We start from the raw sequence: 22965 nt of genomic DNA, 5'->3' as shown, positions 1-22965 counted from the left end.
GTAAACAAAGTAGTAAATGTAATAGATGTGTAGGATCTAAAATAATAATAAAAACGTGTTATCTCGTAGATTGTGAAACGAAATTGTCAGAACTAATACATACTACAATAAAAAACTTCTCCAAATGTTTTCATGTTCGAAAAATGATTTATGTCAACTCTTTCTTTCACATATCTATATATATAAAATTTCTTTGTAGAAAAAAAAGACACAATTCAACAATCCTATAAACTAGATCTTTCATAAATCATAATTATGTTTTCTAACTATATAAGAGAGCGAATCTTAAATTGTATTTGTCTTAACATAATGTCTCTTTAATAAAATTACATATTATAAAATTATAGAATTATAGCATTATAAATGTGACACCCGGACACTAACTAGGGCGGAGAATAATCACCGGTGCAAGAGGCATAGACAAGGAGCGACTCCTAACAGACTTTCAGTGGAAGGGACACATGGACGAATCGAACATACACTGGAATGAGAGGGATCTAGAGACTGTACAGGTATGAGACTATAGAGTTGAAGGATAACTTAAAAAGAATTGATTTGGCTACTCATATCAACAAATACATTTATTTTTCAGTAGTCTAACTCATAAGAACTCCATGTTTAAACGTGCTTAACCTGGAATAACTTAGGGATGGACAATAAAATTAGAAAATAATAAAATTATAATTTATAAGATTTTATAAAATTTTAAAATTATAAATGTGTAGAATTATAAAATTACTAAAATTGGAATAAAATTATGAAATTATAAGTTTTAAAATCATACAAAATTATAAAATATAAAATAAAAAGAAATCATGAAAGTGACGAGACTTAAATAAACTGAGAAATCAAAACAACAATCAAATGATCCTATAAAAAATATCCAAAAGTGTTGCAATAAACTACAAAAAATTATAGTAAACTTAAATTAAAATATTCAAATTTATTAGACTTAAAATACAATTAAGTGTTGTAATAATTAATAATTGTGATTAAATACGTAGGTTACATTACATACCTTTCTTCTTCTGTTCTTGCATGATAAAAAAAAGTGATCCAGAATCCGAATATCTATTGAACTTGAGATCGCACGACGTCGTCTGTTGAACGCGTGGCGTCAAGTTTCCCTTTTCCACTCGACAAACTAAACTGAAACTGATACACTGCGTTCGGAGTAAGCAAAACAAACTACTACTCCCAAAGTACCAAACAAATAGCAATTGAAAGAGTGAGAAAAAAGAGAGAGAAAAAAACAAAGGTCTAAATTCAACAATGGCAGAACCTAAGGTTAAGTACGATCGCCAACTCAGGTACTCTCGTCATTCTCTCATTTACCTAAATTTCCACTTCGCTCTAACCCAACCTTGTTCCTCTGAAAAACCTAGCGAACTCTATGGCGCGGAGAACTAATTTTTTTGTATGAGTTTTGAATTTTCTTATTGTGGTATGCGTCAATTGATTCGTGTGTTAACTAGTTGAACGAGTGGAGTTTTTTTTTTTTTTTTTTTTTCAAGGCGTGTGAATTCGTGTGACAGTGCTATGGCTGAAGGTCCATTTGGTGTTTTTGTTTTGGTACGGTGTTAAGGGTTTGGTGATTTGATTAAATATAGTGAACTATTGATGAACTCGGATGGAATTTGCTGTGTTTGGATAGATGCATCTTGGAATGGAGCTGCTTTTAATTTGCAAAAGGCAGAAACTAGTTGTCATTATGTTTAGTGAAATGCTTTGATTTTTAGTGGCAGGAAGAGAACTGTTTTTCTCATTCTCGTGCTTCCTTTGTTGTGAATATTGTCTGTATGCTTGTGTTTTATGTATTTAGATCTGAAATTAGAATCTTAAAGTAGTTTGGTTTGAGAAAAGGTACGATGTTTCATTTTATATTTTAAGTTTGTATACGAAATAATAGAAACTGAAAATAATAGAAAGTTTTTCACTCTTGTACATAAAAACAGGAAATGAAGTGAAAATATGGTGTCATTTTAGTAATTGAAGATTTAAATAGAAGATTGTGCTTGTCTTGCCAATTTCTATTAACTTCTTTGGGGCCAGTCTTGGAGACATCTCTTGATCTCTCATCCATATTTCATTATTTATTTGAAAATGCAGAATATGGGGTGACCAAGGACAAGCAGCCCTCGAGAAATCTAGTATTTGCTTACTTAACTGTGGCCCAACGGGTTCTGAAACACTGAAGAATCTTGTTCTTGGTGGGATTGGAAGCATCACTGTAGTTGATGGATCTAAAGTCGAAGAGGGCGACCTTGGAAACAATTTTTTGGGTACAACTTGTTATTGTACACTGGTTATGTGTTTCTGAAACTCTTTTTGGTCTCATTTTATTCTCTTACTTGTAGTGGACGAGTCAAGCCTTGGAAAGTCAAAGGCAAAATGTGTTTGCTCATTTCTTCAAGAGCTGAATGACGCAGTTAAAGCTAAGTTTGTAGAAGAGTCTCCTGAAACATTGATTGAGACAAATCCATCATTCTTTTCTCAATTTACTTTGGTCGTTGCCACTCAGGTATGCTACTATAATGTGCACATCTCCTATGAAATAAATAATTGGAGTTTGTATGCAAACATAATTGTTTGCCTATGTTCATAATTCTGATTTTCCGTGTAACTTTCTCATTGAAAGAAAGCTATCAATTCATCAATTGACAATATATCTTTATTATTCAAATAAAGGTAATCTTTATCTTTGATAAATTTTCAGCTCGTGGAATATTCAATGATTAAGCTTGACCGAATCTGCAGGGAGGCAAATGTGATTTTGATCTTTGCTCGCTCCTATGGCCTTACAGGGTTTGTTCGAATTAGTGTGAAGGTAATTAAGTAAATGGACAATTTTAAATTCATTATATTTTACAATGTTACAGGTTCAAGGAATGATATGACGCCTGGGGAAATGACATATTAATTTTATCACCAATTTAACTTTGATCTAATATTTGACTTGTCATGAATTTAAAAATAATTGAATGTGGCCATTTGGAAAATGGAATTAAGAAGAGAAGGGAAATAGTGGCTGGGATTGCAATATATTGACTGCAGCTAAATTTTGTTTTCTATTCATATGCATGAACTACAAAAGCGAAAATACCTTTGTTAAAGCATTTGTGTTTCTGTGAGCATCAACACAATTTGCATGCTTTGGTTTAATAGCACTTTTTGTTGGCTTTATTAGGAACATGATGTGATTGAGTCAAAGCCTGAACATTTCTTGGATGATCTACGTTTAAATAACCCTTGGCCTGAACTCAAGAGGTATAGAGTAGTTTTATCTTTCTTTGGCTAATTTTTTTCTATGCTAAGATAAGGGCAAGCCTTGGCCCTTGGTGCAATGGTAAGGTTACTGCTGTATGACCAGGAGGTCATGAGCTCAAATCGTGGAAATAGCCTCCAGAGTCTCCAGTATTGGGGTGAAGGCTGTTTACATGTGCCCTTCCTGGACTCCACTAGGTTGGACCCTTGTTCATTTTACTGCTCATTTCGTGTGCTTGTATAGTAAGATCTGGTTTTTCCTTCATCAATGTCACTAGTCCTGTCAACCTAAGTAATTCTCGAAAAGCTGAGACCATAGACATGTTCCCCAGTTTCACTTTAATTTTTATTTCATGCTTATGTACAGATTTGCTGATGACATTGATTTGAATGTTCAAGATCCTGTGGTCCATAAGCACATACCATATGTTGTCATTCTTGTCAAGATGGCTGACGAGTGGGCAAAAAGCCATGGTGGTAGGCTTCCATCGACTAGAGAAGAAAAGAAGGAGTTCAAGGTTTGTTGTTTAATCATTTAGTCTTTTTATCTACTGTTGTTCTTGTTATATGATTAGCTTTGGATGTGAACTATGTAGGAGCTTCTTAAGGCTGGGATGGTTGCACAAGATGAGGATAATTATAAAGAGGCTATTGATTCATCATTCAAAGTATTTGCTCCCCGAGGAATTAGTAAGTAAATAATTTTAGATTGAGTTATTTTAACTTTTTTCCATTTTTAATCTTGATTTCAAGAATCTCTCTCTGTCCTTTTGCTTTATTGGATAAGGAGCATGATTATGGATTTTTTTTAGAGCTTGTAGGTTTAAATTTGACACTATACTTGGAGGCGGGACAAGAATAAAACAAAAGAAAATTGTTTAATTTTTTAAATTTCAAGTGTTCTATATTAAGGTTCCAAAAATCTATATGTTGAGTTTTGCAATGAAGTTACTATAAACTTGTTTGTTGGAAAATTCTTCCGCTATGAAAAATGACAAATCCATACACTGCTTGCTATGAAGAATGTGTCCTTACCAGTTAAGGGTGGTGTAATGTGAATTGCTTTTCTTGTTTTCATTTTTTTTCAATAAAAAAATAATTATTTTCATCTAAAACTAGAATACTTAGCTATTGTATGAGCATTTACTTCTGCAGCCCAATAAAAAATATGATTTATTTTCTAATGTTGTGTACTTTCATAGGTATGGAGTTGCAACAGATACTAAATGATAGTGCTGCTGAAGTAGATTCTAATTCGTCAGATTTTTGGGTATTGGTGGCAGCTCTGAAGGTTGGTGCTTCTGTCATTGCAATACCGGCTTTGCTTCACTTGATGTGGAGAAAATCTTATATATTTAAAATTATAATGTTTTTTATTGGATGGTAATTAGTTAGAACTTGTGAAATTGATAGCTGGAGTAGTAACAGAAAGTTGTTACCTGTGAGTTTGTCGTAATTTACTGCTGTGAGACAACTGTTATTTGTGCGGGTGATCTTGATTGATTGCCTATACTTTGGTGATTTGATGGTACATTTCTCACCCTTTTGCAGGATTTCATTGCAAATGAAGGGGGCGGGGAGGCACCTCTTGAAGGATCTATACCGGATATGACTTCTTCCACTGAGTAATTAGCCAAAAGCTTTACATATTTTCAGAGCAATTTTTATTTTCTCTAAAAAATAATGATTATTAGTGTTGAAAAATCATGATAGAATATTTATATTTATTTTATAGCAGTGTATGGGCAACAAGATCTCTAATTTAGAGGAAATAATATATCCTCTACTTTTTTCTAATTAACATAATAAACTTAAATCAATTTCTGTGCTGTCTTCATGCATATAGTTTCAGCCAAATATCTCTGGTTCTTTCCTTTTGAACAGTTAGTTTATTTACCTGAGATATCTTGATGTTCCTGCAGGCAATATGTGAATTTGCAGAATATCTATCACGCCAAAGCTGAGGCTGATTTTCTTGTAATAGAACGTGTAGCGAGAGGTATATTGAAGAAGATTGGTAGAGATTCAAATAGCATTCCAAGGTCAACGATTAAAAGCTTCTGTAAAAATGCAAGAAAACTCAAAGTAAGCTTGTGAACTTTCAGATCAGATTCAATTTATATAGCTAATAATGATTGTGAATGATTTCCATATTTTTGAATGATGATTTGCTTCAATCTGTCTAGTTATCACATCACCGTCTTAAGAGGTCTTTGCTTATCTATATATAATGGACAGTTGGCTAGTTTAAATAAACTTCATAACAAGCACTTTCTAGAGAGAAATATAAAATGAATCCAAGAAGTAAATTGACTATATTTCTCATGTATGAGTTAAAATCAACTTATGTATTTTAACTTTTTCAGAGGCTTCCTTGTCTAACTTCTCTATTAGAACCTATTAATTTAAAGAGCTTGGCATTCTTTTCTTGGAAAAGTCTTAACTATTGTGGATTTTACTCATGTGGTATACCTCACTGTCTTTTAAATGAAATAAGATGATGTATAACCTACACATGCTCTTTATTGTGCAAGTTAGATTAAGCGAATGCTTCTAAGGAATTCTTCGAAGGGCAGCTTATTTGCTTTCATCCGTTTGCTGCAATAATCTAATTTAGTTAGATTAAAATTTTTTAAGCTGGCTCAAAATGAATTAAGTATTAGTTAGGTTCTATTTAATTCCATCACTGCTCATTCTGGTTCCACTCTATGACCCAATTTTCCTTACACTCTAAGAATGTGGCTATTTTTTTTTTTTTTTAATTTGTAGCTCTGTAGAATGAACATTCAAAATTTTACACTATTTATTTTTTTGGGACCAAAAAGATCGATTGAAAATTCCACCAAGTTCTTGTTAATGGTAGAGTATTATTTCTATCATTATTGCTCTTAATGAATCATGGAAGTTGGGTATATTCTGTGTCTATGATTGCAAATGTTTATTTCTCCCTCAAAGCTTCTTTCCCCCCCCTTGTCTAGTATGTAGTGCAATTGTGTTATGAACCCCAAAACATTAAAGGCAGCAGATAAGGAAAAGAAGATTGTATTAAGTCAAGTGAGTATCAATACAATCGTTATTCCACTATTTCATAAAAGTGACAAAACAGAAATAGAAGGGAAGTCTATCAGAGGGAAAGAAGGATTTCATGACAGAAAAATCCAGTAGTGGGAAGACGTTGCCAAGGTTCAACCCCTTCCTCTGCCCATCTCCTTTTCCTTTTATTCCTCATTTTCTCTTCACCTTTAACAACTTTTTGATACAGTCACTCTTTCTTGTCACGTGGGTTGCATTCTTTGCCTCATTTTCCTTATCATTCGGATCTGATGCCATCTGTCCATCTTGCCGAGTCACTGATTTTGAATTGCATATGACAAATTGCACGATTGAACATGCCTGCAAAGTCTTCTGTACAGATCTTAATTTTCATTTTGTAGGTTTGCAGGTACCGTCTAATTGAAGATGAGTTTAATGCTCCAAACTTACCTGATTTACAGAAGTACTTAACTGATGAGGATTCCAGGTTATGTTCATTTTATAGATTATGTTTCTGGATGGTTTTCATATTACAAATTAATCTGTGGAAATTTGTTTTTGCTGAAAAGCTGCTTTTTGTGTTTACAGCATTGCCATGGGAATTTATATTTTGCTTCGAGCGGCTGACCGGTTTTCTGCCAATTACAATAGTTTTCCCGGCCAATTTGACAGGTATTGATGCTTCACACTGTTCAGGGTCTAAAATCTCAATATTTTCCTGTTTTATAATGGAACCTATTTCTGAGATTGGCTTTTACTTATTCGTTGATTGTCGTGAAGTGCCATGGACGAGGATATACCTCGATTAAAGAGCACAGCAATCGGCTTACTTAATGACTTGGGATGCAATGGGGCCACTTTGGCTGAGGACCTTATCAACGAGATGTGTCGCTTTGGTGCTGCAGAGCTTCATGCTGTTGCTGCTTTGGTTGGAGGAATTGCATCGCAAGAAGTGATCAAGGTTAGCTATTCTAGTTCATCCTGAAAAGTCTTGTTTGCAAGCTTTTTATCGTCTTGGGTTGTTTTCTTAGCCTGTAGTCAGAAAATTTTACATCCTCGTCTTGGTCCAGTCACATTTTATCTTCCATTAACCGAAGCCATGGAAGTTAACACAGGAGACACTAAATACACATTTACATGCTTAAAAATAAGTCAGATAAACTCGGCCTTTTGTTGTATTTTCCCATCTTTTGAAATGATCTCTGCTTGAGCGAGGGAGGTTTTATAAAAAAATTTCTTTGTTCCAACACAATTCATCATAAGGCGTTCAATGCCCAATGATCATGGCCCGTCTTGGCCGGGTATTGTGTATCCAGATTCAGATACAAAACCAGAAAGCAGTATCCTCATTCCTGCTCAATGTCCTATTCACTGGACCCCAATTCATTATTTTATCAATTACCTGTTCCCGTATACATAAAACCAAAATCTTAGGTGTTTTAAGAAAATAAAATGGAGTCCAAGAGTTACGATTGTGGATTTGGGCATTAACATGGCAATAATTTTATAAAAGCTCTGGACTACACAAAAAATATGTGGTGTGCATATGGCCCACATTTATAGTGGATGAAGTTTCCTGTTGATATTATTATCGTCTTGGAAAATCAGTTTTTCGATTAAACGTTCCTCCCGATGCATTTGAATCGAGGCTGTCGTTCACCGTATGAAAATGGGATTTTGTAGTTTCAGGTAGTCATTGTGTTCCAAAATCGTCTTAAATGAATGTTCTAACAGAGGAAGTTAATTTTGTTTGTCCCTTTTAAGAATAATATTGTATTTGATTTAGGAATCATTTGATTTATGTTTCTCGCAGCTCATAACAAAGCAATTCGTACCAATGTCCGGAACCTACATATTCAACGGCATTGACCACAAATCACAGCTGTTGTCACTATAACTGCTTGTCATGGTAGTAGTTGCTGTTTTTTTACTATGGTTCAATTTCGTATTCTCAACATAACTTTTAATGGTTCTGGCATAGATTTATATAAGAAGAAGATATAAGGGCTTGATGGAGCGGACAATCGTTTATCCTTTAATCTTATGCTCACTACCGAGGGCTTTTTTGCTCGTTAGGTGGACAAAAGTGGATTCTTGTTTTATACACAAATTTTGTAACCGAATATGGATGTCAGACTAACATCAATATTGGAAGATATTTATTTGCAAAATTTAAGTGCTCTCCTAATGAAATGAATTATTCGCCTACATGTTATCTAAAGTGTCTTTTTAGCTGCCAGGTTGTCGAATTTTCATGCACAATACTAACTAAAATTTTGTATTCATCCGCTACAATCTGAAGCCTAAAGCCTTTTATTCATTCCTGCCAAAATAAATATATGAAAAAGAATAGATAAGAAAAATGAGTCTATTGGAACAGAACAAGAGCATGCTCATTTCTATATCACTAAACAAAATGGCAGATGTAACAATCCACCCATAATCTAATTTTAGTCGAGTATCTTTCGAGTTGCATTTAATTCTAATTTTAATCGTGAATATTCATTCATTTATTCTCTACTATCTTTTATTACGTATCGGTTTTTCTTCATATATAAAGAAAATTGTTTTATAAGGAAAGAAAAACAAATGAAAATAAACGTTATATTCAGTCAATATACTTTCTACCCTAATTTTAAAGTTTGTAAAGTAGAAAATGGGATTTTTTTTTTTCAAATAAAAGGGGCGGATCCTTTTTAATGCTTTAGCCGCTGATGGATGGGCTTGGAATGGCTAAAGATGGTTCTTTCTCTTAGAATTTGCTTCTGGTTTTTCATTTAATCGCTCAAGGCGTTTAAATGCAGGTTATGCTCGGAAAACATGTCACAACGTTGTTGCTTTTGTAAACTCGTGTTCGAATAATTAGAGCATGGCAAAAATGTCCTTGAAAGTTACTTTTGCTATCGTTACAATACAAAAAGGCGAAAGTACTCGGAGTTTTCAAATAGTAAAATCAACAAAAAAATGAAATTAACGTCTATCAAATAGCTTCTGACGGCATTGAAGTACAAAAAACATTCAGGTTACTGTAACTACTCTGCAGTGGCTGAAGCTGCTCTCTTGTCAGGTTTGTACACACTGAACTCCCCGAAGTCCCTTCTTCCACTGGCAAAAATAGTGTCCAAAATCAAAGCCTCGAGGAAAGGAATGATAAACTCAGTTTCTATACACATCAATATTACAAGTGTACTGCAAATAACTACCTAATAGACAGTAAAAATAACCTATAAAGATTTTGGGATATTAACAAGATATATTAAGGACGATTTTAAGCATCATCAATTACCTTGGAAACTGAACTAAGTTAAAAGTAAATAAATAGATTAGATGGCTGTCAAAATAATGTGATGACGAATTTTGAATGTAATTATATTCGCAATGTATGATGTATGAAACTAAAACTAGCCTCTTTTTTTCGGATCTTAAATAATTAGTCTTTTCTGCACCAACTAGAAAATGACTTGTTTATATTCTTTCAGTTTTTTTAAGGAGGAGTATAATTTATGTTCTTGTAACACAAATTCGATATCAATATGCCTCAAAAGGTATATTGAATATATGAGATAGATGTTCATTGAGCATGAATGACCAGCATAAGGATGACAACTCGTGGTTAGAAAGATAGAAGAACGTATAATCATAGCATACCTGTGTTTTACATCCCAACCACCAGGAAGAAAACGTGGTTTTACAGCGTCCACAAATACTTGTCTCCATCTCTGACAAAACTCTCGAATGCCATCTTCACCATACTCCCTCAGTAAATGTTCTACAACTTGTTTCCCATGAGGTCCATGTCCCAAGAGAGAGAGTTTTGAATTATGTTCGGTATGTATAGATTTTTCATCATTGGGAGAACAAGACAAGTCACCAAGTCCATTTGTTTGTGTTCTGTTCCGACAGCTGTTATCAACATTTACAGTAGCAGAGTCACCGCCTTCATTGCAATCTGCAGTTGCAACTGTAATCTCATCTTCATTCAAAGCTGCAGAGTCAGGTCCGTTAACTGTAAGATCAGAAGCTGAAGTGGAGTTTCTAAAATCATCTTTTCTCATAAAGAGCTCCGTATCTACTTCATTTTCATATGAGCCATCATGAACATCAGTTTTTAAGTCATCCACATTACTCATTCTGGGTGAGCAACCAATATGATTATTCTGTTCTGGCACTGTAGCAGTACTCCCTGTAGAATGTTTAAAAGAAAACCCTCTCTTCTTCTCAAATCGTCTTCTTTCATGAGGCGTCATGCCAACTTGCAAAGCTCTTTCTAGATCTTCGTCAGATATGTCCCTTCCTCCATAATATCTCTTTATAATCTGCATGTAAATTAACAAATAACTAACAATGATAATCACTACAGAAGTATAATGTAGAACCCATATTTTATAGGTATGATGCATCTAATCTATCTGCAAAGAATTCCTTAAACAGATCAACTTAACTTGGCTATCTCTAACAAAGTTTAGTTTATTTGAAACTACTGAATAGAATTTCATCATGTGGACAACTACAATAGTCAATAACTGTGTCAAAGCAACCAAAATAACAACACAAATACAAGCAAACCTCAGTCAGTTCTTCTCGGCGATTGAGAGGCATTCTTGGTCCATGGCGTAAAAGAGCCATAGCAGCTGTTCGTAACTGTAATGGAGATACACCACTCTCTTCAATTTGTTTTTTAGTCTTTTGACCTGGATGAACTACCCTCCGAAGGTAGAGAGGAATCCCAAATTCAGCAGCTATTTTTCTCTTGTACTTTTCTGCTGCGGCATGTGCGACCTCATGGCAATCCACACAAAGTAGGACAATATCATGAGAACGATGGCTTTTCAAATGCTCAGGGAAATGTATTCTGTAACAAGATGGGATGATTCGATATCGTAAATAGTGATTTCCTTCACCACATCCAACACATATATTTTTCTTGCTCTGGATATAGAAGTCATTGTCTTCGTCTTCTGGGCGGCCTTTGGGTTCAAAAAGAAGCATTATAGCTGGGGGATCGTCATCAACAAGTTTTGCAAGATCCCGACTAAGATACCTGGAAATCTAAATATTAATCTAAGATAAACCAACAGAAACTTAGTCTAAAACATAGGAAAAAATGAAGTGCACAAACCATTTAAGCTTCTTCTCGTCACAATAACAAAGTAGCCTCCCATCATTAGCAAATATCCGGCAATTGTGATAAACAGGAGATTTACAAGAGAACTTTTGAACAAACAAATCTCGAGAAGCCTTCCGAGAATATTGTTTAGAACTCTTTGGGCCCAGTTGCTTATGGGCTAAATTAGGTCTTAGATTACTGTTTATCAACAAAGCATAATTAAATATTGAAAGCGGACAACTCCCATTTTCACCTATACACTTCTGAAGAATCACTGAATAAATATCATCATCATCATTAACCAACTTGTTTGCAAGCATATGATAGATATCACTGAGGTGACTGCAAACAACAGGAGATGAGGAAATGATGAAAGAGTTCACACCCATTTCCACATTGATGTCAGCCTGGGCTATGATCTTGTGTATTTCAGAGTAACTAGCTGAAGGCTGACTTGCCAAAGCAACAATTGCCTGGTCTGAGAGTACATATTTTAAGCTCTCATCATGAATACGAGCCTGAAGGACATGCCACAGAATAATCAACTCATGTTACTAACAATTTTTTGGCACCAAATAGAATATTTTCAGCACTACATCAAAATTTGTACAACAAGCTACATAATCTTCATTTATAAATTTATTTCATTTTAACTAAGCACATGCTTGGAAACCCTTTTTTATGAGAAAATAATAGTTTTTTTCCCCCAAAAAACTAAAGTTAGCAAAAGAAGGATTATTCTCCAAAATAAGTCAAATCCATCACAACGTTAGTTTTGTAGATTTCTTTTTTGGATATACTATGGCAGAAATGAACTTAAACCTAAATATTTCTATGGCTATATATAATAGACTTATAAAATTAACCCACCAGTAATTAACTGAATATATCAAGTATTTTCAACATACCAGAAAACCAATTCTCAATGTATTCTTTTTTTAGTCCATTATTAAAATAAGTTTTATTTTGCCAGACAACATAAAAAATGTTGCCACATTTTGAAAAAAAAAAATGACGAGATCTCTCAAATGACTACGAGCACAGAATGAATTTATGCTCCATCTCATAATGTGCAAACTAAAGCAGTATTTAAACTAAAGAAAGTTAAGAAAGACTGATAGTCATAGTAATATTTATAAAACTATTCTATAATTGCATCTAAAATTAAGGATCCTTTATATATCATAACTCACCATCAGATCTCTCCATGCGCATAGTTGCCTCACAATATTCTAAAGCCATAATCAGAAGATCACATTAGAACAGTGTATCAATTTGACCACTCACAATACTTCAAATCTGAACAGGAAGCAGCAAACCTGGGTTTCATTTGATATAGACGTAGAACCATGACTGCACACTTGACGCGAAAATAATGATAATGCAGAAGATTCCCCAGGATATGCTTCAATGTCCTTTGTGAAAAGTTGTAAACATATCATGTTTGAACGCCGACTAGCCTCAAGAACAAAATGGAATTTGTCACTGGAACTAGAGTTTTCTGACATAATAATAAATTTAGAATTTAGACCCAACAACATTAACATGACGTCCTAAGAAATTGTTGAGATGAGAAGTGACAAATATCAAACTTATTTCTTCAGTTAATTCATCAAAGTTATCTGGTCAAAATGAAACAATGCTAAGGCCATACCATAATCATTTGTTGCAGATCTTGCATGTTTCAGATATAAATTAATGTTTTCCTTCAAAATATAAAAGGAACAAGTGCTTGATGAGGTAGATTTTGAAAGTTTTTGGGTATTAAATAAAATGGTTAGCATTTATCAGAACTTCTTTTCGTTTCTATCTTTTCTCACTTTCCTCATATAAGACAAGAATGAATACCGTTGTCCAGTTGTTTGAGTTCATTGATCAGACAATTCGCAATATACAACAGAAAGTGTGCATCTGTTCGGGCATAATGTACCATTTCTGCTGAGAGAGGGCGCTGTCTCCAATCTTCACGCTACAATTAAGCATATAACATAAATCAATTCTGAACACTAACTAAAAACATCCCAAACACAGAATAATAGCATTGTGTCTTTCTTTTAAGATTTTAATACAAGAAATAGGAAAACGTTTGTTAGATAGCTCCATTAGTACTTAAGGACATTAGGTTAGTAAGGTAAGATAGTTCAAGAGGGCATGTCACCTATATATATTCGAGGTGAGGTGGAAAAAGAGATCATCTTGTAATATTTTGTGAGAGAATTGGGACCTCTTGGCATTGAGAGGCACGAACACTCAAAGTTTTGCAGTGTCCTCATAATTGGGGTTTATTAACCTCATTTCTAAATAAGAAACCAAGTTCTATTCTTTGATATAACTCATTAAATATCCAGTTTCCTGCATCATTAATAACCAATATAACAAGATTATAAACGATTGCAGGCACAATATAATTCATTGTTCAGATGGCTACTTATGAAAAGTAGAAAACGGAGCTATTCAAATGTATGATTCAGAAATCTCTTCTAACTTGCTAGAGCAATCTAAATTTCAATTTAAATTATGACGAGTAGAAAGTCAGAATAGATGCGTTACTACATCAGCCCTCGTGATTGTGAACATGAATTCACCACTAAATTTTCGTGCTATAATCAAACTATTGTATTTTTAAAGTGCATCTCTATATTTTTCTCTGTTTTTGTTCAATAAGGTCTGGTATAAATTCACCATTCAAGCAATACTCAATTATTATGTTATTCCAACACATTTGTAACGGTTTACCATTTCATTACAATAAATGTCAGTCTTAATCTCAACTGCTAGGGGTCAAACTCCTTCTAATGTTTCATTTGTAATCTTGTGTACAAAAGAAATTTATAATTGAGGTTTATCCAACAAACAAGTGCAAGAATAATTACAAAGAATGTTATGAAATCTTTATAAAAGAGAAATAGTTCCCTGAATGGAAGAGAAATTCTCCCATTCTAGATAAGACTCAAAAAGTCTACCATCCATTGGGAAAAGCTAATAGAATGGCATAACTTTATAATTTCTTTTATAATGCTCAAACTAATTGTAGACACTCTGGCCCATGAGCAAATGAAAAATTTAGGTATTGCATTTTACCAAGTAATAGTTATCCCAGCATATTAATAAATTCATTCAGTGAAGGATTAAGTTCGATAAGTCAAACCTGTAATAATTTATTTGTTGTCACACCACAGTAAGTTTCAAGCAAATAAGCAAGTGATTTCTGTGGTTTTGACAGCAGCTCACATGCCTACAGCACATGAACAACACACCATATTTAGAAGAAGTTACCACTAATCAATTGTAAAATGCAAACTTCTCCATTTCTGTTATGCACGAGGGGAAGATTCTGTATGGTACATGGTCCAGCAACATAATAATAGCAACATGTAAAGGCAGCTCACCTTTGAAGTATCAAAGAGGTTAACAACGTATATGTGGAAGTCCCTCTGTAACCAGACTATATCATTGTCAGCCCCATGGAACACCTATCCACAAATTTTCCATTGAGAGGGAAAGAAACTGTAATAAATAGACTTGGATGGAAAAAAATACAGACAAAAACCTCAACTAAAATATTCTTCGATAGAAATTATGTTTTTAACGCAGTGTCTATCTAGACCTATGTAGTTCCGAAAATTGTATGATTTTAGTCTCCCAAAATTCCAATATTAGGTCCACTAGGTATTGCAATGCAAATGAGCAATTTCAGTCCCCTTATATGTTCTACATTAGAGACTGAATAGATATTTCAGATGTAACACGAGATGACAACACGACAAATAAGAGACCAGAATCCCACATTACAATACCTGAAAGATCAGAAGTATAATTAGACGGGGGAAAAATTTGTATTATTCCGATCATATTTTACATTTTTAAAAACTAAGTAAACCTCTCCCCAAAAATTATAAATCGAATTTTAACAATTTCAAAATATGTAAGTTACATACTTTACAAATTGAAGGATTGGCGAAAACAGGGCGAAGAATGCCCATACAATCATGCAGGGCTATTGTGTCGACCAAATAATCTTTCTCCACTGTAGAAATCTGCTCCATGAGATAAAAAGACAAATATATTAACAAATTTATCAAACAGATTCTTGAGATAAGCAATCAGGTGTTAAAAAATGCTCAAAATTACCTGAACTAATGCTGTAAAGCCTAGAAAAGATCGTAAGCTATGTTGCTCTGTATCCACAGCAAAAAACCTCTCTTCACTCAACGCATCAACTAATTCCTTTAACTGCGTCTCGGTGTGAACCCAAACATACGAATCTTTCATTTCTAAGTCTACAGTTCCAAATTCAATTTCGGGCGGAGGAGTTTTCAAAAATGCTGTAATCTCCGCCTCAAACGGATGCGAATTCGAAGCATTCTCTGCAAGAAAACAACTAAACTCAGTTTCATATTCACAACCTTCGTATACAACTAAATGAAGAATCCAAAAACAAATTAAAACAACGAATTTCTAGCTCTATGCATTCTGTATAAAAAAAAATCTCGATTATGAAACTGCGATGACAAGCCACTTCAGATTCAAGCTTCCTCAAACTCAATCCATTTCATAAAATATCCGGAAAATATCTCCAAACTCCATTAAGCTCTTCAAATTTTAAACCTCAAGCTAAAAAATCGCACGAACAAAAACAGAAAAGTCTTTGAATGACATATTTCCTATAGTTACTACATACAAGCATCACGATCGAGTACTTGAACTTTCACGTATTCCTTCCCTCATATGCAACCAAACACAGAAACGAGTGTGCAGGGTGTGAAATGTACCGTCGTTGTTGAGATGCTTGAACTGAGTGTAAGAATTGTCCGATAATACGCGCTTGAATGCACTCTGTGGTTTCTGTTCGGAATGCAAATAGCACGAACTAGAGGAGTCGTGCTTCTTGCGCCTTCGCGCGGACAAAAAAATGGATATGATAGTAGCTGCGATGGCTACTGTAGCCAAGGTAAATGTCACGCGCATCCTGTTTTTCATTCTCTTCTTCGGAGAGATTCAGTTCGGGTTTTGTGCTGAACACGGTGGAGGCGGCGACCGCTCATGCTGGCAGCCGCGGAGTTTGATTTAAGCAAGTGTTTTTATTTGGCTTACGTCGAGGCACAGTCAGATGTTGAAATTTGGATTATGTAATTGGGCTTAAACGTTAAAGCCCAGTTTGAATTTTTTTTTTCGGAAATTTCTTTTTTCATCTTATATTTTCCTTTACATAAATATGAAAACCTTCATTTATTTTTAAGAAATTTTCTAACTTATATAATTTAGAATTTTTTTTTAGGATAAAATAAAAAATTTTGATACCAAAATCTAAAAATTTACTTTCTTGTAAAATTTGAAATTTTTTCTTAAAGACATTGAATCCATCACAAATTTTATCTTTTTCGAATCTATTCACTCTCACTTCTCAATTTCTTACAAATATTATAATCATTTTTCTATTCTCTAATTCTTTTATTCACTCTTCCCAAAATTTATCTCTCAATATGAACAAAGTTAATGATAAGTCCTGAATTATGCAAAATCACTTTGCCAATTTTAATTTTAATCCTAATTTTATTACATTTCCACGTTATAATTAGTAATTTTTTTTAACTTTACCGATAATATATAACGCCCTTAGTAAAAAGGACTTACTTGCACAGTTTTTGTAAGAAGTAGAACTTTAGTAAATTTTTTAAAAAAAGATAATCACTTTAAACAAACTCACTAAAAAATGATCAAAATAGGTATTAAACCTAATAATAATAATATAAATTTAGACTCTAATATTTACCATGCATTTTAAATTCTGGAAATGAAATCTGTTTTTTTTTTAAAGAATTGTATGTTTTCATTTTCCTCAAACTCAACTATTATAAAAAAATTATATTTTATTCTTAAATTGAATTATAATTATTTTGTTCGTATATATTATATGGTAAAACATTCTTTAGAACAAAGACATGCGAAAATTATCCTATAATATTTCATTATAGAGTCTCCTTTGTCACATATAAATCATTTTACATATATATATTTTACACGATCTTGATAAAATATAAGATTAAATTCTTCATAATTTAATTTAAAAACAAAATATAATTGTTATAATAATTTGAAAAAAAAAACATATTTAATGTTTTTAAACATTTTAAAAATTTGAAGATTTTGAACTTATACTAGTGTAAGTAAGAGCTTTTACATTGATTATTTTGGAGATTATGTTTCAATTTTTTAACTAAAATATATTCCAATAAGATAAAAAACATATAACTTTAGGTTTCGATTCATAACCAAAATCTATTTTTTACTTTATGTTTTTTTTTTTTGAATAAAAGTTTATATTCCTATATTTAAAAAAAAATCTCATCCTCATGTACTTTTCACTATAGAACTATTGTGTTTCCTATCAACAAATAAAGTCATCACTAAATAATTATGAAACAGAAAAAAAAAAATGTAAGATGAAATAACGAACTTTTAACCACTTTTGAAATAAGAAGAAGAAATATGTTAGTAGTGACAACACGACAATATATTTGTGTTGATTACAAGGAAGGAAAGGAAGAAGAGTGGAAGAGTGACGACGAAAATGACAACGTAGTTCACATTTGACGACAAAAATAGGAACAAAGTTACTCTTGTAGTGAAAAACTAATACAGGAACGCAAATGAAAAAACTTTGGTGCAGATATAATTTTAACCTTAGCAAGAAATATGCATTAATTCTTTAAGAATCAAAACATATAATTGTGTAAATACTTTCAAAAGTGCTATTAGTAACATTTTTTAAACTATTTACAAAAACTATAGACTTAATTGAGTTCTATATATAATTTTTCAAATAATTTCAAAAATATGACTAGTGACAACTTTTTTAAATAATTGTACAATTATAGATTTGAATTCTTTAAAAAACCGGAAACATATACTAATATAGGTTTTATTTTAAAACTAAAAATTATAGATATGCAAAAATTAATTTCATTTTTCTTAAAAGCAAAACATATTAAACAATTTGAAAAGTTTTTTTTTTGGTAGTGTTATTAATAAGAAACATAAACATTTTATTTGATTTACTCGACCATTGCAATTCCATTCAAAGTATTTGTGGAACTGACTCTTATAGATAATGATAGAGCTGAAATATATATGAATGAAAGCATGGGCATATATCTGGTTAAGGTGGGAATGGTGATGAAAGCAACAACAATGGAGATTGGATTTGGTGATGTCCATGTGTGTCCCCGAGTGGGAGAAAAAGTGTTCTTCTGGGATAAAAAAGTTGATAGATGGAGGAATTGTGTTAGAGAAGTTCCAAATGGAACTACTTTAATAAAAAGGTGGAAAGTGAAAAAAATAATAAATCACAAAAACTTTCTATTTTGTGAGTATTTGATTTGTTTTTTCAAAATCACATTGTTATATTTTATTAATGATTCTTTATGAAGACTTATTTTAACATAATAACAAAAAATAATGAAATTATAATAATAAATATAAATATAAATAATTTTTATAACTTGATTATTAATAGTTTTATAACTTTTATAATTATTTAATATAAAAAAATATCAAATTAAAAAAACAGTTAAATATAAAATAAGTTATTTGAAGTGTAAAATTGAAAGAAAAAAATTGTAGACTTGAAAGATAAAATTGAAAAAAGAATGTGAACACCAAAAGGAAGAATCATCTCTATATAGTAGTAGTATAAATAGATGAGTTAATTAAATTTTAAATATACCATAAATTTTGTATGTTTATTTAACTTTCTTTATTAATTTTTTTATATTAAGTATTTAATGTTTTTATATTTTTCTATATTGAGTTATGTTAATGTAATATAAAGTAAATTGAGTTTTCAAAATATTATAAATAAAACAAATATTCAATATTTTACTTTAGTTCTTTGAATTTAATTTTTTAAAATAAATAATTAATAGTAATTTATTTTTAAAACACATGTATTGGATTAACTCAAATAAAAACGTTATTGGATTCTATTCATTTTGTATAATTAATTTGAACTAAACTAATTTTAATAAAAGTTTAATCAGTAATTTTGTGTTTCGACTTATGATTTATTTATGTCTCTACTTTTTTTTTTACTCGAGTCCCTACTCTTTTTATGTGTTTCTTTTATTAAATAGCATTAACAAAATCTGTAAGGTGTTAGAAAGCTCGATTATCTTCCACCTCTAATCCTCTAGTTTTTTTTTTTTCTTTCCTTTACCACCCACCAATCTTTCAACGCACTATATTTAAATATAATAGTTTAATAAATATAACAATTTATTGAATTATACATTATTTTAGTATTTAAAAATATTTAAAAATATCTTATTTAAAATCTAAAAAAATACTATTTTCACCTAGCTAATTAAACAATGTTTAAATTAGAGATGTCAATGGGTCGGGTCAGATATAGATAGTGTCTATTTGCAACCTGACCTGTCGGATAAAATTTTGTTGGATAAAATTTTACCCGCTACCTGATCCATTACTTGTCGGGTACCCGTTTAGAAAATACCTGCGAGTGTTTTAAAATCTGCGGTACCAGCGAATACCAACAAAAAATTAAAAAATATATTTTATACATTTTAAAATAAAATTTAAATAAATTTACAATATATATATATATATATATATAATATAATATACATAAAATTAATATTTAATTTTAATTAAACTTAACCTAATAAAATATAATTTTTTTATTTTTAATTAAATTTAATTAAAAATATATATAAATTAAATTTTTATTATTATTTTTTACGGATAACGGGTATCTGCGGGTCGAGTAGTATATTACCCGTACTCGACCCGTTTAGAAGCGGGTATTAAAATACCCACTACCTGTTACCTGCGAGTAGTAGTCGCAGATTTTATCTGCAGATACCAGTATGCGTAAATCTTTTTTCATCCCTAATTTAAATGCTCTCATGCATATGTCTACTCATCCAAACACTTAGAGTTTTTATTAAATTGAATTTCATTCAACAAAGAAAATTTTAGTGCAAAAACACATAATTGAGTTCTTCTTTATAACATGTTGAACAACTTGACATATATGTACATTTTACATTAACTACCAAATATACAACATATCTCATCTACTTCAAGTCAACTTATATGAATATTATTCAAAGCATCCTAGTAGAGCATGTTTCTAGTTCATAGTCTTACATGCAACAATAAAGATAATCATCATCGACTTCATCTCTTTACGTTATGTTACAATCCATTAATTTAAAATTTTACACTCACATGTGCACATTTATCATATTCATCATTTCAACATCTTATACTTTACAATAAATTATTAACTGATAATTACTATCAAGAACGTTAACTATATTTCAAACATAGAATTACTATATGAAATATATATATCTCAAAAAAATCATCACAAATATTATTCACATAAAAATTTAAAAAACTTTAAATATTAAAAAAAAACACACACATTCCCTTCAGAAAAACTTAAAAAACATTGTGACCAAATCACATATAATCCCCGCATAAGGTGTTATCAAATCATAACTAATTTGTCTTAATTTTACAATTTATTTAACCAAGTTTTTGCTCTAGACTTCAGTATTTTCAAAAGAAGCTAAATGTCATAAAAAAACTCATATAAAGACTTTACACTTACCATTATACTCATTCTAGTAAAAAATCATCTTTGTTCCAAAATTTCTCATGCAACACTTCTCATAAGACTAATTCAAAAAATAAGAATAAAAAAATGAACTTCTAATTGAAAATAAGTCTTCTATTTGCTATCGAGATTTTTTATGTGAACTCAAATTTATAAAACGATGAACAACTATTTTTAAAATATAGAAAGAAAATAGAAGAATTCTTTTTAAGAAAATGATGATTTTGAAAGATGAAATTTAAATAGCTAACTTTTTTTTTAATTTATAAGATTTTAAAGTTGAATGATAAATTATTCATATTTAATCTCTTTCTAATTTAAATAATTTCTAATGAGATAACTAATTCTATCATTAATTTTAAAGTTAAATATGTTATCATATCAATTTAATAGTAATTGTTTATTTTCTTAAATTAATGAAAATATTTAAGACAATTAATTATTTCAAATAAATAAAATTTAAAATTAGATGGAAATTTCAATAATTCTTCTTCTATCAAATTTTTAATTTATTAATATTTAAAGGGTTAAATATGATTTTAGTTCCTGAAGTTTCACTGATTTTTTATTTTAGTTCTTGCATCAAACATTGATGGCATTTCATCCTCTTAGTATGAAAACATGTATTTTTAGTCCCTAAAAATAGACGGCGTCAATTTTTCTGTGATGTGCCTAACGGTCCTGCCACGTATTTTTCCACCTTCACTGACCATTGCCTTCCTCGTTGATGTTTTGTTCTTCCTATTATTTTTTTGTATTCTTTAAAAAAAAATTTATCCCCTTTCTCCTTCCCGCGAAAGGAAGAGGCATTCACCCTCTACAGCACGACAGGAAAATAGTGAATCCATGAATATAATCGATGTCCAAATAACCAAACTCTTACTCGGTGAAAGATCAAAAACCCTTTTTGCCCCATGAATATACCCGAGCTTCGCATAAGCATCAATGGAGGTTGCCACATATACATTTTGCTCATAACCTCTCCTTATAGCATAACCATGAACCTTTTTTCCTCCTCGCAGGTTTGAGAAATAGGAAAATGAAGGAAGAACACTAGCAAGTGTAACAGCATTGGGACACAAACCAGAACCCTGTAAATCCCGTAACAAATCAAATAAGCCTTCAAACTCTTCATTTTGAACCATACCAGAAATCACAGCATTCGACATATTCAATCCAGGGTTCTCCACCCCTCGAAAAATATTCAGGGCTTCTTCCACAAACCCGTAAAAAAAAGAAAGGAAAAGAAGACAAAAGAAAAGGAGCAGAGAAAAAAATTAGGAAAATCCAAAAACTGGAGTTTGTTTTAAAAAAGAAAAATAGAGAATCAGATCCCATTCAACCAAACTCCTCTAGAGTTTGTTTTGGCTCAATGGCTATTTCATTGTTGATGGCTCGCGGTGGTTGTGACTTTGGGTATTGGCGGCGCTGTGGCTTGAGTCTCGGACAGTTGGGCTCACTCCAGATGGAGATCGATGGCGGAGGGAGAAAGCTTCTCCGATCCGAGACACCGAGACTGGCAGAGAGTCCGTCGCGAGGCCGATCGGATGGCGCGGTGGGTGTCGGAGGGGAACGGTGGCAGGCGGCGTTCCAAGGAGGCAAACCCCAGCCCTAGGATACTTTGAGGAGAAAGAGACCTTGGGTCTCTATTTGTCTCGAGGCAGAGGAAAATGTTGAGATGGTTTGGAAATTGGGAGACCCCTAAGACGTGGCATGTGCACAGTAAAGATGTGACACGACCGTTAGCCACATCACAAAAAAAATTGACGTCGTTTATTTTTAGGGATTAAAAATACATGTTTCCATATTAAGAGGATGAAATGCCATCAATGTTTGATGCAGGGACTAAAACAAAAAGTCAGTGAAACTTCAAGGACTAAAAGCATATTTAACCCATATTTAAAAAAAAAAGTTATAT

The 22965-nt window shown here is 32.0% G+C and overlaps 2 protein-coding genes across 5 annotated transcripts; one reads left to right on the top strand and one right to left on the bottom strand.

The window, feature by feature from the left end:
• Positions 1-1035: 1035 nt before the first annotated feature.
• On the top strand, positions 1036-8512 carry LOC106756399 (NEDD8-activating enzyme E1 regulatory subunit AXR1). 2 transcript variants are annotated; one of them, XM_014638810.2, is made up of 15 exons: positions 1036-1310; positions 2110-2282; positions 2358-2521; positions 2717-2827; positions 3188-3267; positions 3632-3782; positions 3861-3954; positions 4467-4555; positions 4816-4889; positions 5187-5349; positions 6699-6784; positions 6886-6969; positions 7078-7258; positions 8111-8206; positions 8279-8512. In XM_014638810.2, the coding sequence occupies exons 1-14, from the start codon at positions 1273-1275 to the stop codon at positions 8192-8194; spliced, it is 1572 nt and encodes a 523-aa protein (XP_014494296.1). In that variant the 5' UTR covers positions 1036-1272; the 3' UTR covers positions 8195-8206; positions 8279-8512. The 2 variants fall into 2 exon arrangements, with proteins under 2 accessions (XP_014494296.1, XP_014494295.1); XM_014638809.2 differs by having other exon boundaries at positions 8111-8512.
• Positions 8513-9156: 644 nt separating this feature from the next.
• LOC106776908 (protein RRP6-like 3) lies at positions 9157-16485 on the bottom strand. 3 transcript variants are annotated; one of them, XM_014664390.2, is made up of 12 exons: positions 16177-16485; positions 15536-15771; positions 15343-15441; positions 14794-14877; positions 14553-14639; positions 13253-13373; positions 12724-12905; positions 12598-12636; positions 11417-11922; positions 10864-11338; positions 9946-10613; positions 9157-9431 (listed from the first exon to the last, which is right to left on the bottom strand). In XM_014664390.2, exons 1-12 carry the CDS (start codon positions 16382-16384, stop codon positions 9425-9427), a joined length of 2712 nt encoding a protein of 903 aa, XP_014519876.1. In that variant the 5' UTR covers positions 16385-16485; the 3' UTR covers positions 9157-9424. The 3 variants fall into 3 exon arrangements, with proteins under 3 accessions (XP_014519876.1, XP_014519869.1, XP_022634302.1); XM_014664383.2 differs by having other exon boundaries at positions 9157-9402; XM_022778581.1 differs by lacking the exon at positions 14553-14639 and having other exon boundaries at positions 9157-9402.
• Positions 16486-22965: the final 6480 nt, after the last annotated feature.

Source organism: Vigna radiata, chromosome 2, assembly GCF_000741045.1.
Source record: "Vigna radiata var. radiata cultivar VC1973A chromosome 2, Vradiata_ver6, whole genome shotgun sequence".
NCBI classification, from domain to species: Eukaryota; Viridiplantae; Streptophyta; class Magnoliopsida; order Fabales; family Fabaceae; genus Vigna; species Vigna radiata.
The sequence above is the reverse complement of the archived record's forward strand: the minus strand, read 5'-3'. Positions and strand labels throughout refer to the sequence as shown.